Consider the following 18,474-nt stretch of genomic DNA (forward strand, 5'->3'; position numbering starts at 1 on the left):
TCCCAGCTCATCCCCAAACCAGAGCATGTGGGGAACAAGGGTAGCTGCGGCCTCACTCTTCCCACACTCGCCAGACGTCCTAACTGGCTAGGCAGCTCCACTCCACACGAGGAGAGCCAGGCCTGAAGGACAGAGCCGCCCTGGGCCAGCCACGGCTCACCCTCGCTCCCCTGTCTGATCCCTTGGGGCGGCTCTAGGGCCCACTCTTGTCCTGACAGGTCAGCTCCCGACCCTGGGCTGTGTGGCACTCTGCCGTGATTGTCACAGGGACGCCAACGGGCAGCACTTCTGAGAGTCCCAAAGCACAGGAGCCAGCCAGACGCACCCCGGGAGGCACTCCCTGACCCCACCCGTGCGTCCTCTCCTCGTGGACATCAGCTGTGGGCTGGCCACTGAAGGCCTTGCCCTGTGTGACACGGGGTCATGCACCCGGCCGCACTCACCGTCTCGGGTGACCTCAATGACGTACAGTCCCTCTTCCAGGCCAACTGCTATCCGGTCTCCATCTGCCGGGGATAGGAAGGTGACAAAGATGCACGGAGGAGCTCGTCGACGAGTTCAAGGGCAGCACCTCGGAGAACCCCTGCCCAACACCTGGCTGGCCGCGTGCTGGGGACCCACCCACGATGGCCGCCGCCAGCACGGCCTTGATGAGCGGCAGCGAGCTGTCGTAGGCTTCCTGCGGCACGTGCACCACCTGGTTCCTCAGCCGGTTTTTGTGGAGGATGGACTGCAGTCCTTCTAGAATCCCCACCCACTTCCTCTTCTCGTTCTCATTCTCTGTCAGAATGAGCAGGGCGCTGGTCTTGGAAGGTGTACCTAAGAGAGAGGCCGTCACCTTCACGGCGGGAGACAGACAAGAACAGAGAGCAGCCGTCAAACCAAGCAGAGCCCAGGCCTGGTCCCAGGGTCCCTCTGCACCGGGCCAGGTGGACAGCAAAGCGCCTGCCTGTGGTGGCTCCCAGGGCAGTCTACAGGAGGGCGGAACCCAACCACCTCTGCACATCCCTTCCTGCTCAGGTGCAGTTAATTCCGCTCTTGCCAGACTTAGGCTTTCTTGACTAATTATAATCAAAAAGTAGATTATCAGAATGTGTGCCACGAGAACAGGATCCAAGAGACCCCCTACCCTCGCCCTGGATGCCTGGAGGGCTTCAGTCCCACAAGGCGCCCATGACCGAAGCATGAGGGCGGCCCTTTGACCGCGATGTGACTGGGTGAAGGGTGGCTCTGGGTGTTTAGGACAGTGCTCAGCAGAGGCCTGGGGCGTCTCCTTCAGCTCCTGGGAGCTCCCTGGCACACAGACTCCAGCAGGGGGTGGGGGCATTCTGCCCCAGCCAGGAAACACCACGCAACAAGGTCTGCGTGTCTCCGGCCCTTTCCTATCTCGGGCGATTGGTGGGACAGTCACGGCTGACCACCAAGAAGCTGCTCATGGTGCTGAAGGTCAGACCCAGGCCACATGGACACGAGCTCCAGAGGTCGGCTGAAGAGCAGGCTGTGGAGCCGGGCAGGCGTGGGCTGGCAGCAGGACTCTGGGGGAGGCGGGCACCCAGACTCCCTGTATTTTAACCATGGGATTTTTTCTTTTAGCGATTGGAGAAACCATCAGACAGTCCTACCCTGAATATACACGGGACGTCTCGGCGCGTGGCGTGGATGACATCTGAGGCCAGGACTGAGCTCACAGAAAACTCTTCGTCTCTGACAAGAAAAAAACTATTCAGAGCCCAGTACAGATGGGCACGGCCTGGCCCCACCCTTTGCCAGCATGGTGCCTGCTAGGAAGGGCGCGTCCACCCCTGAGGGCAGCCCCTCTGTAGCCCAGGGCTCCGGCAAAGGCACCAACATCTTGGAGGGGCGGGCACCCCCGCTCTGGTTTTACACTGTAATGTGCCCAAGTCCCATAGCAAAGTGTGGCCTGCACTGACCACAGGTCAACCCTGGGCTCTGTGTCTGTCACAGAGCAGGCTCTGCCCCAGACGGCGCTGGGATTCGAGCCCATGCCAGGCCAGGGCCACAGAAGTGGACAGCGTCACTTTGTGGCTGACGCGCCGTTGGCTCTTGCAGTGCTGGGGGGTGCCTGCCTGGTACTCCTGCTCCCAAAGAAAATGCTGGAAACTGGGTCTCTGGGCCAGGCTATGTGGCACTGGGCTGACGACACCAAGTGGCCCTCACGTATGGACGGCCTGTGTGTACTGTGTGTGGCGTGTCTCTCACGTACAGACGGCCTGTGTGTACTGTGTGTGGCGCGTCTCTCACGTACGGATGGCCTGTGTGTACTGTGTGTAGTGCATCTCCAGTAATTGGCTTGACCCTCAGCCCAGCCCTCTGTGTGGGCAGTGGGGTCCTTGCCGGTGTCACAGACATGGAGTCTGAGGACAGAGACGCGGGTGCAGGGCCACTCTCGCACGGGTCTGACGCTCAGCCCTGGTGCCAAGCTTCCGGCACAGGCTGTGCCTCTGCCGAGTTCCTGCTGTTCGTGGGCACAGAGTCACATGCTAAATGTCTACCTGGCAATTTTTTCTTAGTTTATTTTTCATTTATTTGAAAGGCAGAGAAACAGAGATCTTCCATCCTCTGGCTCACTCTCCAAACGCCTGCAATCACTGGGGTGGGCTAGGTTGAAACCAGGAGCCAGGACGTCCATCTGCGTCCCCCACAAGCTGTCTCGAAGGTACACATCAGCAGGGGACTGGATAAAAACCCAGGCTGGGACTTGACCCCGGCACTCCCGACAGGGGACGTGGCTGTCCCAGCTACAGACAACACCCACCGCAGCCATCTTTCCAATGCACAGACAGCCACAGCAGTGACGCTCACAGCCTCTCAGGAGTAACTAAACCTGTCCCGTGTTTGGGCTCACAGTAGTTAAGGAGGTGAAGGTGTCGATGAGGTTGAGGGTCACCAAGCACCCAACCCTCTGTGACAGCTGCCGACAGCTGAGCCGGGTCCCCGCCAGAGTGCGTGGCCAGCACGCCGACACACACCTGAGGTCCAGGACCTGGCTGGCGACGACCCCGGGCTGGGCGGACTTCCCCTCAGGCAGGTCGTACAGGAAGAGCTTGCAGTCGCACACCACCGCGTACGCCCGCTGCCAGCCCTTCTTCACCCCGCTGGGCTTTGGGACCTGCAGACGCACAGTGACCACGCTTCGCTGGGCCAGGGCAGCGGCAGCGGAGGCCGCAGGGCCAGCTCACCACCTGCCTCTGGCGCTGTGCACGTCCCAGCGGCCAGGGCTGTATCTGGGGAAGGCTCCGCATGTGCGGGTCCACCAGCAGCTGGGCCACAGTGGACAGGAGCCTTGCAGTCCTCCCACCCAACCTGACCCTGGACACCTGGCCAGCCGGGGGGATGGGCCCCCAGTGGGTTCCGGTCCTCAGGACCCCCTGCCTCCCAGGAGCACCCCAGGTCACCTCGCACAGGCACCTCAGTGGGTTCCGGTCCTCAGGACCTCCTGCCCCCAGGAGCACCCCAGGTCACCTCACTCAGGCACCGGCTTCAAGAGCAGTGTGGTGGCCCTCAGCCACTAGCCCGGGACGCTGAGGACTGAGTGGAAGGGGCCACAGACTGGGAGGCTGCAGCCCTCTTACCTTGACGTAGCCCTTGTAGGCTGTTCCTATGCCCCTCTGTACGTCCACGCCAAGAGGCCTCTTGGACTGCTCGGGAGGGATGGGGCACACCTGGGGGGCGCTGTCTCTGCAGGAGACGTGGCACGCAAAGGAACACACTGGGAAGGACAGGAAGGCATGTGACCCTCGGGACGTACCCAGGGCAGCGTCACCACAACCCCAGAAGCCCAGCGATCTGGTGCTGCATGGACGTCCACCTGGCTGATAGGAAGGCGGGGCTTGGCTCGTGGTTACGCCATCCCACACAGGCAGGTCCCCAGTCCCCCAGGGCTGCCGTGCATATAGACCGGGGTCCTGGCAAGCAACCAGTGCTTACAAGTTAAAAGGAAAATGCTCCTGCTACCACACGGAGAACCAAGAAAACCACCAAGGCGGCGTCCACACAGCCCAGGGGTGGCCCCCCGTGTACAGCCTCACCCACAGGGCTGCGGGCCAGCCCACCTGGCCAGTGCACACCCCGTCTCTTCCCTGCTGCTCCAGGCCGGCGGGGAGGCGAGGCCGGACACTCACCCTCGCAGGCGTAGCCCTGGCGAATGAGGCCGACCATCAGGGAGGTGCAGTGGCTGCACTGTGTGGGGCTGGAGAAGGACTTGATGCTGAACTGGTGGGCCTTGGGCTGGAGGAAGAGGGCCAAGAACAGAGGTGAGCACGGCTGAGCAGCACACGGTCCCCTGAGGCCTCGCCACGTGAGCCTGGAACCTCCTAGGGCGTGTAGGCCAGAACACATCCACCTTTGCTCACCTCAGAGACACAGGTGGGCTGAGCCGCGGCCCTGGGAGGCGGGGCTGACCCTGGCATAAGCTCTCCAAGACAGACTATGCTGGGGCCAGACTGTCTCTCCAAGCAGCCCTGCACGGGAGTGCTCCCAACAGGAAAAGCTTGGCAGGCCCCAGCGCCGCAATCCATGGACCAGAGACCAACACAGGGCAGGGCTGAGTCCCACAATGCGCTCAGCATGGCACAGGTGTGGCGAGATCGTCGGGAAGAAGCGAGGAGTGGGTGACCCAGGGAGGGGCGCGGGCAGTGGCTGGGCCGGTCACAGCTGTGCCGGGCGACACCCCAGCAGAGCCACTTCTGGGTATCGAATACGTTCACAAAAGGTAGGACGACCCTCTTAACGCGGTCCCTGACTCTTGAAGGCTCTTAAGGCCAAAAGCCAAAGGTCAGCTCATCTTAAATGAACCCCACTTCTTCCTCAGCGGGAACCGGGCAGACGTCAGGGCCACGCCGACGGCGGCATCAGAGAGCCCTGCCACGTGGGCTCAGAGTCAGTCAGGGGGGCTGGGCACCACTGCGAACTGAGTGCTCTGTGCTGTCTACACCAAACACAAAGGAGGCCATGGAACGCCAGGCCACGACACAAATCAGGGAGGCCTGCCTGTGCCAACAGCAGGGCCAAAACGACAAGGCTCAGAACCGTAGAGCGACACCCTCAGCACGAGCACAGGCTGTGTGGACGGCTGTGTGGAGCACAGGTGTGGTGACGCCACCGCAGGCTCCTAGGCCGCCACCAACCCAGACCAGCTCGGCACAGGGCACGAGATCCTACTGTGTCCAGAACGCTGTCTTCTTCACACCAGTTATTTTCCGATCTTTCTGAATGACGCACGAGGCCCTACCTTTGGTCCAGCCAGGGCGAGGGCCGGCGTGGTGGGCAGCGGCACAGCGGGCATCCTCTGTGGCGGTCGCGCCAGGTCCTAGGAGACAGGCAGGAGAGGTGAGCATGCGCACCTTGGCGTAGGACTCCCCTCTCTACAACGGGCTGCTAGCAACATCTGTGCCAAAGGGCGAGGCTCCCGCTGCAGGCTGGGGGACAGGGTCTTTGCTCCCCAAGGCAGCACCGCCTTACCTCCTGCTGCTCGGTGCTGGCGGCCACAGAGGGCGAGGCCTCCGGCTTTGCAGCCTGCGCTTCCTGCTCACTGGCTGAGCTGCTCTGCAAAACGAAGGCGCACAGGGTCCCGTGCAGCCCACACCTGCTCCACTCCCCGGGAGCCCGAGTCCCAGGCCCGCACCCTACCCCCAGCTCTCCCGCCCTGGGCACGCCCATGCAGGGGAGCCAGGACTGGGCCACGTGACCTGATTCTTCCGTGATTTTACCTCAGCCTGGCAGTGTGAGGACGAAGGGGAGGCTCACCTGGGCAGAACCCCCTGAAGCTCTCATGCCTCATGGCCATGTTTTGTGTGGTTGCCACAAATTAGTTGCTGTTTACTACGCATTCCTGAGAGTAAACTTTCCTCATCAAGCCAACTGTGTTTGCTCTGGTGGGTGGGGTGGCTGTGCTCTGGGACCCACACCAGAACCCTCAGTGAGCCGCAGCTGACCCCCACTCCCCATCAGCCAGGGAAGGCGCACAGGAGATGCCCACAGCTGTGCACTGAGTGCAACAACTCGTAAACAAACCACATGGGAAAGGTCTGCTCAGTTATTATCAAAGCTAAAATATGTAAGCAAATGCGCCCCGTAAATAAGGCACGTTAAATGAGCTAAGGTTTGCATCTAGAGATGAATGAGCAGAGTACTAAGTAGTGCAATTTTAGCCACGGAAAAGTCCCACTGGTCCCAGTTACTTGGAGAATTAATGGAAAGGATGCAGTTGCGGAAGAGCAGGGCTAACAAGCTGTCTGCCAACAGGGACGGGAGTGTGGGAGGCGGCACGGCAGGCACGTACTTCCTCCCAGAAGGCTGGCAGAAAAGACAGGGACGAGGAGGAGAGACAGGAGGAACAAAGCAGTCCCGGGCCGCCCGGTGCCCTGGCACAGACATCGACGCGGCCTCAGCCTCGAGCCCCATCTTGGCTGACCAGGCCACGTGGAGCAGACCCAGAGCTGGCCCCACCTGCCCCCAGGATCAGGGGCAGGAAGGAGGGGCGGAGACCGGGCCATGCCGGCCACGCCCTCCTCCCCCAGGGCTGCTGTCTCTGCACCCTGCAGACGCCACGCCTGGCCTCTGCTACCTGTGCTCGCTCCGGCCAGGGGCTCGTCAGAGGAAACACACTCGCGCCTTAAAGTGGACTCCAGCAGAGACAAAGGTCGCGGATTTTGTTTATCTTTTAATTAATGCTTTCTTCCTTTTGTAATTTTTTATTTATGTATTTGAAAGGCAGAGACACAGAGATTTCCATCTGTTGGTTCACTCCCCCCAGGTCAAAGCAGGGAGCCAGAACCTCCATCCAGATCTCTATGTGGGTGGCAGTCTTTGCCTGCTGCCTCCGGCAGTGTGCAGTAGCAGGAAGCTGCAATCAGAAGTAGAGTCAGGACTCGAACCCAGGCACCCTGTTAGGGGATGGGGTATCTTAACCACTGCGCCCAATGTCCACCCACCAATTAAGATTAAAAAAACAAAAACAAAAACAAAAAACAAAACCACATTTTGGCAAGTGGTGGTCGACACTGTGTGCCCAAGATGGCTGCTGGCCTTGCCAACCTGCTAGGAACCTGAAGTAACTAGCTGGTCTGGGTCAGGATGGGGGGTGATGCCGGTCCCCGAGAGGGGGACTGCACGGACACCCGCTGGCTGCCCCACTGATGACACAGACAAGTCTGGCGCCACCGCCTCAACCTGACAGCAGTCGCAGCATAGGCACTCTGGTCTCAGGGCCCTGCCCGGACCTAGCGCCCAGCCGTGCACCCGACACGGCATCAGCAGGGAACATCGGACAGCTCCAGGCCACAGCCGCTTCACCAGACAGTTGGTCTGGACACTCGAAAAGTATTAACATCACAGACAGTGTTGGAGATGAAAGAAACGTGGGGCCGGCCCCGCGGCACAGCTGGCAAAGCTGCCATCCACGACGCCAGCATCCTGTCTGAGCGCCAGCTGGAGACCCGGCTGCTCCACTTCTGCTGCAGCTCCCTGCTAATGCACCGGGGAAGGCAGTGGAAGACGCCCGTGGGAGACCCAGATGGAGGCCACCTGGGGAGGGAACCAGCAGATGGAAGCCCCGCCTCTCCAACTCTGCCTTTCAAATAAATAAACAAAAAGTGAGGGAGCGAGCTAGGAACAGCGTGAGCAGTGACATCATCTCTGACTGGAGAGACCCTGCTGTGAAGGGGCTCACGGGGTGAGGGTGGCACAGGGCCAGTGCCCCCCCCACAGGACAGCAGCAGCGTGCTGAGCTGAGGGAGCGCCCTCGGCCTTACACATGCCGTCACTGTCGGACAGCTCAGGGGACGTGGGTCTGTGTGTGCAGTGAGACAGAAGCACCAGTGTGGTCCCTGTGCTACAGCGCCCACGTTTCCTAAATAAAAGTTGGAATAAGAAGCACCCCAGCGGCAGCCCCACCGCATGGTATGCTCTTGGAACCCCAACTCCTGCTGGCTGTTGGTGGGTGCTGCTCTGGGCCCCTCCACGCCGTGTCAGACACCATGGAGCACCCGTGTGGCCTTCTGGAGCTGCCAACAGCGGACAGCAGAGGGCGGGAGCAGGACCTGGACCTGCTCTGTTGGCAGGTGCCACGCCGGATGCTGGTGCCAGGGTCCTGGCCAGGTGCTCGGTGCCGAGTTCATCTCATAACTCACCCTTCCCACCAATCGTGAGACCAATGACAAAACCGCACAAGCCATGGACGTGGCGACACGACTGAATCGTGCTAATCCGAACAATAGCAGGAAACACTCACTCCTCTGCCGGAGGCCTGTGCAGATTTCTCCCCAGAGACGCCCAACACTTCTGTCACCGACTGTTACCTCATGAGAGCGGAGGAAGCCTCTTCGGGAGCAGCAAGGCCTCGGGTGTCCCTAACCTTGCAGCTCTGACGTCCCGTGTCCGTGACGGGGTCGGCAGGACATCAAGCTAAACAGATGTCCGCTCACTGGTGCGTGGGCAGGGGCTGTTACGCTACTTCTAATTTATCTCAGTTTACTTACTCTGAACGTCAGGTCATGTGCAAGAGGTGCAGTGTTGAAGTACTCAAAAATAGCATCCTGAAAGTCTGGAAGTTTGAGCCCTACAAGAAACAGAACGGTGCACATGAGAGTTTAAGCGCTCGTGTGGGAAGACGACTCAGCGTCACCCCACGTCAGTTCCCCAGCCACGCGGACAGAGGACTCTGACGGGATCCTGGCCGAGTGGGGAGCAGGAGCCTCTGCTGGGCTCTAGCGAGCTCCCGGCCACCTCTCACACGCCACGGTCACCTGTGTGTCGGAGCCACGTGTGGTGGAGGTGAGGGCGGTCTGCCAACCATGAACAGAGAGATGCAGCTGATGGATACAGCTACTGCTCAAGCTACACATCCGCACACTCCAAAGGGGCAGCCGTCTAACCTGAGCACCGGCACCACGCAGGCGGGGCACCACGCAGGCGGGGCGGAAGCCAGGCGTGAGCCCCTGCACAGCTGGGGGAGCGGATGGCTTCCCACGACTAAGGGGGGAAAGCCTGACAAAACACTTCACTAGGAAAAAAAAAACTGAACAAGAGAAGATAAACTAAGAAATAATCAAAAGGCTTTAACTCCTAATATATAAAACACCTAACAAAAACTAACACTGAGTTCTTACAAATAGGCAAAAGATACAAACACATAACTCACCGAAGGAAATACAAATCGCCTTAAATACACGAGGAAGCGCTGAACCTCGCGTAAGAGAAGCAGACAAGCTGCACTGAGATGCGACTTCGCCCTTATTCAGACTGGCAAAAGCCAGACCCCCCAGCCGAGCGGTGGGGCAGGCCCCCTCCCAGAGCGCGGCAGGAATCCATTGGCCCCGGCACACCGGACAATCCCACGTGAAACACACGGAAGTTCCATGCGCACGGCTGGGAGGCCCTACGGTGACGGCAAAGCCGGAAACAGCCCAACAATGCGGCGACCCCAGCACGGAGGGCGCGCAGCCCGTGCCCGGCGCACTCCCAGCTGAGAAGCGAATCTGAGAAGAACCGGCCCCGAAAAGCTCGGCATCTTGGATTACCAGGGTCTGCTCTCAAGTTCTCCTCCATCTTCTTCTTCAAATTCTCCATCTCTTCCAGTAACCCCCTGTTTCTGGCTTCGGAGTCCTTCAGTTTGCTACGATAAAAAGTGGACGGCTGTGAGGCGCGGGGCTTCTCGCTGGCGCCCAGGGCCAGCAGATCCCACAGTAACAAATGCTCCAGCGTGGATCTGGCACGCGGCTGGGAGACTCGGGCTCGGGCAGCCCTCTGTGCCTGGCGTCCCTGTGTCCCCCGAGGCCGTGGGGCCCAGGTCACTCGCTCAGCAGGTGCAGCCTTTCTGTGCAGCTCTGCGGCTGCGCGAGGGCTGGGGCCTTGGGGACGCTGATGCTGGGGTGTGCGGGCCGTGAGAGCGGAGTGGTGCCAGGTGAGCAGAGGTGAGCAGCCGGAGCCGGGTGCTGCCACCATCAGTGGGTGACACTGGCCAAGGACCCTACTTCCCAAGCCCCTGCGCCCTGGTCAGGGGACAAGAGAGTGTGCCTGACAGTACAAGGGGGGGGTCACGGCAGTTCCCACTGCAGAAGGAACGTGACCAGTATCTGTTTCTCATTATTTTCTTAGCCCCAAACAAAAAGGATTTCATCCCTCCTGAGTGCTGCCCCCACCACCCAGCAGCGTGCCCTGGCCTACCCCGCAGGGCACCGGGAACAGCACCTGCACGCGCCACACCCCACAAGTTCTTGCTGAACTTGCCACAGGAACTTGCCACTGCTGCCACTTCGACTCAGGGAAGCTTCCCAGAGGCATGCCATCTTCTGCCTCCATTTCTAAATATTCACGTTTGTTTAACAAACTTCTGCGCTGCCAACGCTAAGAGCGCTGAGGTGGACAGGAAGCCACAGAGGTGCGGCTGTGAGTCTTGTCTCCCAACACAGGGGACACAAGCAGCCAGGGGCCCAGCCACGCTCATTTTCTCTGCGGAACACCAAGCACACTGGCAGCAGAAGCCACACCCTCCTCAAGCCCCCTCCTGTCCTCATGGCGCCCTGCCCACTGCGAGCTGGGCTGTGCCTGTTTCCAGACAAGGGAGGCAGGGTTCAGCTGTCCCGCGTCGGACCAACACCAAGTACCTCTCGAAGGAGAGATTTGCATCTTTGACCTTCCTCAGCTCCTCCTGCACCAGCTGCTTGGCCCGGATCTCTGCCTCAAGCGCAGACTGCAACTCCAGCCGTGCAGACATGTCCAGCTTCTGACTGCGTCGGACTTTCCAAAGCGGGTCCTTCAGACGGGGGTTAGGACGTTACCACCATAGTCATATATGTATATATAACTATTCGCAAAAAACTAACACTAATCTGTAGGATCTTTTACTGTATTATTTGTTTTAAAGATTTGCACATTTAGTGGCAGAGTGGCAAAGACAAGGCGAGACAGAAAGCATCTTCCAATGACCAATTTGCTCCTCAAACGGCCACAATGGCCAGGACCCCATCCGGGTCTCCCAGGTGGGGAGCAGGGACCTGGGTATTGAGGCTACTTTATTTCCCCACGTGCATGAGAGCTGGATCAGAAGTAAAGCAGCCAGGACTCGAACTGGCGCCCATGAGGGATGCTGGGGTCACAGGCAGCGGCTAAGCCACTGCGCCACAACGCCAGCCTCAACATTTTGCTGTGTCATCATCATTGCTTGTTCCTAGGTTGTTTTTTTTTTTAAAAAGCTGAGGCTGGAATTATGGCGTCGTGGCTTAAACTGCCATTTGTGACACTGGCATCCCCCTTCAGAGGGCTGGTTCAAGTCCCAGTTGCTCTGCTTCTGATCCAGTTTCCTGCTAATGCACCTGGGAAAGCAGCAGAAGATGGCCCAAGTACTGTGGCCATTTGGGGAGTGAAGCAGCAGATGAAAGATTTCTCACTCTCCGTCACTCTGCCTTTCAAATCAGTAGTGGCCTGGCATGACGGGACAACAGTGAAACCAGCAGAATGGGCCACGTTCTCCCCGCTGCGGAGCTGCCCCAGCACCGCGAGAAGGAAACTGGGGGAGGCATTTCACAGTCATCAGTCCAAGGTGGGAAGGAGGCCGTCGCCTGCTGCCTGCCGGGGGCGCACAGAACAAGGACTGGACCCTGGCAGTGCCGTAGAGGACACGGGCGCCCTGATGGCACCAACCACCCCCCTTACATCAGATTTAAAGGGCAAACTGGCCCTGGAAAGATGGCGACAACAGGTATCTGGCCTGTGGTGAAGGCGCACAGGTCAGGCTGCCGGGTGAGCCTGGACGGTCCACCCACTGCCAGAGCCTGTGCTCCACGGCGCTTTGAGAGGAAGCCGTGCCCTCCTGACAGCTGCCCAGAGGCAGGACCCTTCCAAGTGGACTCAGCGTCAGGGGTCACATGCAGGCTTCGCCGGCGCAGGAGCACCTGGGATGCCCCCAAACACGGCCCCGTGCTGGACGACAAACCCATCAGGGCGGACGCAGGCAACACAAACGCCGGCTTCGGAGCAAAACCTACCAGTGTCCTGGACCCCAGGCTGGAGCTCCGCAGAGCCTCGAGCTCCTCCGCCATCTTAGAAGCCAGAGCCTGAAGGTAGCCCCGGGCGTCCTTCTCGTCGCTGACCCTGCAGGGGGAAACACTGCCTCAGTCAGGCAAGATGGCGCTTTCTGCCATCGCTGCTCTCCCCAGTCTCCTGGGACGGGGCGTCTACCTCCACCTGAGGGCGAGAGGGCGGCGTGGACAGCGCGGCTCCGCTGGCCCCAGTGACGCCCTCAGGAATCTGGGGAGACGGCGGCAGGCCCCGCACCCCGCCCTGGGCACGGCCACGGACATACCACTGAATGATTTCCGCGATCTGGGCTTCCCAGTGCGCGGCGGACTCCTTCTTGGAGGCCAGGTCCTGCAGCTCGCCCTCCAGCTGTCTGTTTTGAGCCGTGAGTTTGTCCACAAAGGAACAAAGCTGAAATTAAACAATTTCACCACACAACCCATTAATTTGGCATCCTTTAATAGAACAGCCCCATTAAAATCGAGACAGCCACAGTCGGTTCAAGACAGGACTTCGGCCGAGCCATTTCCCCACACACAGAAACCGAGTGGAGACAGCCCCGGACTCCAGGTCGCTACAGCTGTCAGCAGCCTGAATCCGTCCCAAAGACAAGCACATTACTTCAGTTACTGTTACTTCAGTTACCACGAGCACTCAAGCACACACTGAACGCCCAGTGAAGGCACCTTTTCATTCTCAGCTGTTAACTTCTTGTTTTCATCAAGCAGCATCGTTCTCTCCCGCTCGTACTTGTCTCTGACGGTGCCCACCGCCTCCTCCATCTCAGTGTGCCTGCGGGGTGAGGGAGACGCGGCTAGCGCTTCGCGCGGCTCCGGCCGTCGTGGCTCCCCGCCCGGGGCTCCTGGCTCACCGCTCGCGTTTCGCCTTCTCCAGCTTGTCTTTCAGCATCAGCACCTCCTTCTGCAGGGCCAGCTGCTGGCTCTCGGAGTCATGAGCCTCCTTCCTCACACTCTTCACCTCCAGCACGTGCGAGGCCTCGCGCCGGACCAACTCCTCTTCGTAAAACAAGACTTTCTTCTCCAGCTCAGACTTGATCTTGGAGATCTCCTGCTGATGTTCCAGGGCCGCCCCCGGCCCCCGGCCGCCCTGCTTCACCTGGACAGGGAGGAGACACGATGGCGGGCTCTGCGCTGCCCCAGGCCACACCCGGCCTCGGCGTCCCGACCCGGGGCCCTCCTAACAGCTGTGCAGCAGACTGCGGGGGAGGCGGGGTCTGCTCGCAGGGGCTCTCTGCCACACTGCCCGAGTTGGCATCCACTCTTCCACGTGACAACGTCCTCCTGAGGGCTGAGGTGTCAAGCTCCCTTCTGGTGACACCGAGGGCTCTGCTATCGCGGTGCAGGGAGGTCACTGGCACGACTGGCACTGAGATGAGGCATGCGATCAAGTTTGTGGGTGGGGAGTGAGGGAGATGGTTAGGGAGGCAGCTGTGAGGCGTGACTCATGGAGCAGCCCGGGACAGGCGGCGAGGGCGCAGGCAGGAGGCCGGGCGCCGACACGCTCACTGGCTGCTGTACGCAGAGCAGAGAGCGAGGGAAGGAGGGAGGCTCAGCCGCAGACATGCAGGGGAGCCAGGCAAACTGCTGCCAGTGGCGAGCAGCCTGCGCCAGGGGAGAGACAACAGGGTCACCGAGTGGCAGAGAGGCCCTAGCACATCCGCTTCACAGAGCCACTTGTCTGGGGCCACAGTGACCCTTTGCCCAAGCCCACACACAGCCCTCTCGGCTCCCTTCCCGGTCTCCACCGTCAGCACAGGACGTGGGCTTGACTACGGAGCTTTTCCAGAACTGGACACAGCTGAGCTTAGAAAACCAGACCACAGTGAGGCGTAGACGTTAGCTTACCAGGACGACCGTGGACTGCCTGGAACTGGTACACAGGCAGGAAAGACGTGCGCTCGGTTTTGAAAGGAAAGCTAGCACAGAGGCTCTGCAGGCTCTGCCGCCAGCCGGGGCCTCCCCGTGCTGTCCGGCGATGAGCACACTGTGGAAGACCAGTCAGCGGGGTGGGGTGCGGCCCCAACCGTGCGCTACCCTGAGGGGTGGGGTGCGGCCCCGACCTGTACTACCCTGAGGGGTGGGGTGCGGCCCCAACCGTGCGCTACCCTGAGGGGTGGGGTGCAGCCCGACCGTGCGCTACCCTGAGGGGTGGGGTGCGGCCCTAACCGTGTGCTACCCTGAGGGGTGGGGTGCGGCCCGACCCTGCGCTACCTTGAGGGCCTCCAGCTCGCGCTCCACCTGCTTGGAGAAGCTCTCGCTGTGCTCACGAAGCTTGCGTTCCTTGGAGGCCTCGGCGACGGCGTCTTCGAGCTGAGCCTCCAGCTACAAAAGACCCACGGTTCCTTAACACAGAGCGAGCAGGGCCTCACCCGACACACAGGGCCACCGCCAAGTAGGCTGGGAAACACAACTCCGGGCTTCACCGGACGGCTGGTGGTGACGCAGCCAGCGCTAACGTAAACTGAGAATCTGACGCTGAACTTCAAGACAGGACGCTGATTCCTGAATACAGGCCCTTCTGATACCTGTGGAACACTGCTGCGTTTTTAAACAAAATTTCAGTGTCCATGAAAAGGAGAATAGTGGCCCGAGGCCCAGGTGCCGGACAGATGGCTCTGGCAGCGGCCGGAGCTGAGCCCACTCCGTCACTTACAGGAAACCCAGACCCCAGGCCTGAAGTGGCAGTCTGCAATTAGGGGTTTCACTAACTTAGCTGTACTTGACTGTACTACCAACATATGTGGCTAGCAAAGTAAGCTAAGAAGAAAATAAACAGGCGTTCTGAGGCGTGAGGAGAGACCCAGAACCTGGGAGGAACAAGACCTTCAGGCCTTCGAACGCTCGGGCTTTCTCGAGCACATCTGAAATCAGGCACTGTCTGGAGGCCCTCGCCCGCGGACCGCAGGTGCTCAGGAGGCCCAGGGCAGCAGGTCCTCTTAGGTGCCCAGCCAGGAGCCAAGCCTTCCTCAGCGCCACACTTGCGAGGCCACAGCATCGCACGTCACCACTCAGACACTGTCCTTTTGTTTTAAAGGGGAATTTTCAAAATTAGTTGGAATCTCAGCAGCTTCACAGACACGAGGGTCGAGACCTACAACTCAACTCCTGGCAGGTCCATGTACGCGGCTTCGCACAGCACGTGGGACCCCGGGACCTGCCGGCCGAAAGGCTACCTCTTTCCTGAGCTTCTCGGACTTGCGCATCTCCTGCCGCAGCGAGTCCATCTTCTGCATGGCCACCTCCACCTCCTCCTCTCGGTCCCGCAGCTGCCGGGACACCTTCTGCTTCTGGGAGCGGAGCTCCGCCATGCGCTCGTTGAGCTCGGAAAACTCCTGCAGGGCCAGCTTCCGCTGCTGATGCGCGTCTCTGAGTTCTTTGGCCTGGGATTTCAGCCGCTCTGACGCTTCCACCAGTTGCTGGACAGAAAGAACGGCAGCTGTCTCCCGTGAAGGGCGGCAAGGCTGCAGCTCAGCGCTTGCTGTGTAACCGAGGCTGGGGTTAACTTACAGCCCTGAAAACCCGGGGGAAGGCCCTCCGCCCTGCCCTACACACAGCCCGGACCTGCACCACTGTCTCAGCTGCACAATCACACAGACAAGCACGAATCGGTTACACACAGCAGAATCAGAGAACACACATGTGCAGATGCCCAAATGTGCCAGTTCTCAAAGTGAGAAGCTGAGAGCCAGGCCCTCAGCAGACTGCAGCCCGCCGGGTCCACCATCCAGCTGTTCAGGCCCTGTCACTGCTGGTTTGGGGGCTCCCCCAGGGCAGCAGGCAAGGATCCCTGTGAGGCCTGGGGTGATGCCACACGTCCCCACCCGTACTCTAGACCCAGCGCAGACTTCAGAAACTGTGGGCTTGAGCCCCTCTCACTTCAGAGAACAGATCAGGTTCAGAGAACAGAGGACAGGTTCGAGGGCAAAGGGAAATGAACGCGCTGCAGAAACAGGGCTGTGGTGCGGCAGAAGTCGCCGCCTGCAGACCGGCATCCCACGTGGGCGCTGACTCGTGTCCCTGCTACTCCTCTTCCAGTCCAGCTCCCTGCCAATGGCCTGGGGAAGCTGTGGAAGATGGCACAAGTGTCTGGGCCCCTGCACCCACGTGGGAGACCCAGATGAAGCCCCTGGCTTCGGCCTGACTCACCCTTGGCCACTGCAGCCATCTGGGGAGTGAGCCAGTGGATGGAGGCTCTCTCACTGTCTCTCCCTCTCTTTCTGTAACTCAGAGTTTCAAATAAATTAATAAAAAAAAAAAAAAAAAGAAAACAGGGTATGACTGTGGTGCTAACGTGAAGAACATTCAAAATATTAGTGGAAAATAGAATGAAAGCAAGTTAACTTCAGTGCAAAAAATGAAATTCATGAAGTTTTTCCAATAATATGCATTTTCTGTGAACTTTTTAACACTCCTCATAGGCAAGGATTTAAAAAATGTTTTTGCACCAAAACAGATGTGTCTTTTAACTCCATTTCCCACGAGCTTTCTGAAGTGGCACTGAGCATGTAGCCTGCCGTATCTCACTGGACTCAAGTTCCCACCGGCTGCAGGGCCTCAGCGGTCACGGCTGCCTGTCCTCACTAAGAAGCCCCTCCAGGGAGGCCGCTGCAGGAGGCCGGGGTGGGACAGGAGGACAGGCACTCAGACCAGCCGGCGTGGCTCTGTGGACGCTGCCGCAGCCTCCAAGTCCGGCTGCCCCCGCCCCGAGAATGGGGAGGGGGTCCTGCTTCCTCTGCAGGGCTGGGGTGCAGACCGATAATGCCTGTCAAGCGGGTGCCAGCAGCAGCCAGGGCCCTGCCCTCCTTTCCTGCCCACAGCACGGGGGTCGTCCACGGGTGAGGGTGCTGAGGGCTCTGGAGGTCTCAGGAACGCAGCCTGCCGCAGCCCAGCCCCTGTACCTTGTGCAGGTCCTCCTTCTCCTGCCGCGCCGCGCGGCACTGCTTCTCCAGGCCCTTCAGCCGCTGCGTGCAGTCCTCGTGCTCCTGGCGAAGCGAGACCGTGTCCTCCAGCTGCCGCTCCAGCCTGCTCGAATCTGGCACAGAGAGACCATCGTGCTGCTTCGCCCAGACTTCACGGGCTAACCTGGCACGTGGCCTCAGTGCCAGGGAACTACCGAACGGTGCGCTGAGCTCAGAGTTGACCAGGCTGCCACGTGCTTGCGCCTCCTCCTAGTCACCTATCCAGCACCCAGTGCCCACGGCTTCTGAGGCCCAGCAGGACGCCCCTCTCCTGCATGGCTCTCCATGCTGCAGCTGGCCTGGTGTGGACCCCTCTCACGTTAAGTGTGAGAGTAACTGGTTCTTTCAAAGCCTTTTTCTGGAGAGGCGGCAGATTCAAGGTGTGACTTGGAGAGGGTGAAGCTAAAACATCACTGGAGTCTCTGGAATTCTTGGTACCCAGGGACCTCCACAGGAGACAGCACAGGCTTAGCACTTCAAACACTGGACAGCCCACCCCACTGGTGAAGGCTTTAAAGAGGAGGAAGCTCTGGCTACAGAGAAACAGGGAAGCACCAGATACTCTGAAAGTTTGTGGATAAAATAGTCGAGACTGGGGTCAATGCTGTGGTGTCATGGGTAAAGCCACTGCCTGTGATGCTGGCATCCATATGGGCACCAGTTCAACTCCTGGCTGCTCCATTTCCTAGCCAGCTACCTGACAATGGCCTTGGAAAGCAGCAGAACAGGCCCAAGTGCTTAGGCCTTCACACCCACTTTGAAGACCTGGATGAAGCTCCTGGCTCCTGACTTCGGCCAGGCCTGGCCCAGCCCTAGCTGTTGTGCCCACTTAAAGAGTGAACCAGCAGATAGAAGATTCTCCCTAACTCTGTCTTTTAAATAAATAAATATTTTAAAAAGGTTTATTTATTTATTTGAAAGGCACAGTTACAGAGAGAGAAACAAAAAGGCAGAGACAGAAAAATAGCTTCCATCCGCTGGCTCACTCCCCAGATGGCCGCAGTGGAGACGAGCCAGCCCAAAGCCAGGAGCTTCCTCCAGGTCTCCACGTTGGTGCAGAGGCCCAAGCACTTGGACGATCTTTCCCAGGTACATTAGCGAGGAGCTGGATTGGAAGTGGAGCAGCTGGGACTAGCATGGGTACCAATACGGGATGCTGGCACCACAGGCAGTGGCTTTACCTGCCATGCCATGGCACCAGCCCCTATAAATAAATCTCAAAAACATTTAAAAAGTAAAGAAATAGTAGGAACTGAGCCTAGCCAACCGGGGGATAATTCTAAATACAGTGAAGTACCAGGACTCCAGCACTTTGCTCGGGTTTCAGGGTTTGGGGCTGCTCCACCTGATGAAAGCACTACGCCAGCGCCCACCAAGGAGGTCACGGCCAGGAGCAGAAAAGCCACGAGGCCTCAGGGCTGCTCCGCTGCCTCTCCTCAGACCGCCTTCCCTGGGTCTCA

The 18,474-nt window shown here is 59.5% G+C and overlaps 1 protein-coding gene across 6 annotated transcripts in view; it reads right to left on the reverse strand.

Moving 5' to 3' along the window:
* CDC42BPB (CDC42 binding protein kinase beta) overlaps positions 1-18,474 on the reverse strand; it is a 94,972-nt gene that overhangs the window by 8,573 nt on the left and 67,925 nt on the right. For 5 of the 6 annotated variants that reach the window (XR_011384989.2, XR_011384988.2, XR_011384987.2 and 2 more), the window contains exons 12-29: positions 16,955-17,088; positions 15,230-15,472; positions 14,268-14,378; positions 12,908-13,152; positions 12,723-12,828; positions 12,323-12,447; positions 12,006-12,111; positions 10,626-10,774; positions 9,540-9,634; positions 8,499-8,578; positions 5,482-5,565; positions 5,252-5,329; positions 4,143-4,248; positions 3,594-3,730; positions 2,991-3,130; positions 1,623-1,704; positions 622-838; positions 444-506 (exon numbers count right to left, since the gene is read on the reverse strand). Coding sequence is in view for 3 of the 6 variants with exons in the window: in XM_070065425.2 (XP_069921526.2) it covers positions 444-506; positions 622-838; positions 1,623-1,704; positions 2,991-3,130; positions 3,594-3,730; positions 4,143-4,248; positions 5,252-5,329; positions 5,482-5,565; positions 8,499-8,578; positions 9,540-9,634; positions 10,626-10,774; positions 12,006-12,111; positions 12,323-12,447; positions 12,723-12,828; positions 12,908-13,152; positions 14,268-14,378; positions 15,230-15,472; positions 16,955-17,088 (2,301 nt within the window). In the remaining 3 variants the exon portion in view is untranslated. Of the gene's footprint in view, positions 1-443; positions 507-621; positions 839-1,622; positions 1,705-2,990; positions 3,131-3,593; positions 3,731-4,142; positions 4,249-5,251; positions 5,330-5,481; positions 5,566-8,498; positions 8,579-9,539; positions 9,635-10,625; positions 10,775-12,005; positions 12,112-12,322; positions 12,448-12,722; positions 12,829-12,907; positions 13,153-13,901; positions 14,041-14,267; positions 14,379-15,229; positions 15,473-16,954; positions 17,089-18,474 lie in introns of all 6 variants that reach the window. The other variant, XM_089322751.1, reaches the window with a different exon arrangement.

The sequence above is a fragment of the Oryctolagus cuniculus genome, chromosome 20 (genome assembly GCF_051225735.1).
Source record: "Oryctolagus cuniculus isolate XC-2025 breed Fujian yellow rabbit chromosome 20, ASM5122573v1, whole genome shotgun sequence".
In the NCBI taxonomy this organism is placed as follows: domain Eukaryota; kingdom Metazoa; phylum Chordata; class Mammalia; order Lagomorpha; family Leporidae; genus Oryctolagus; species Oryctolagus cuniculus.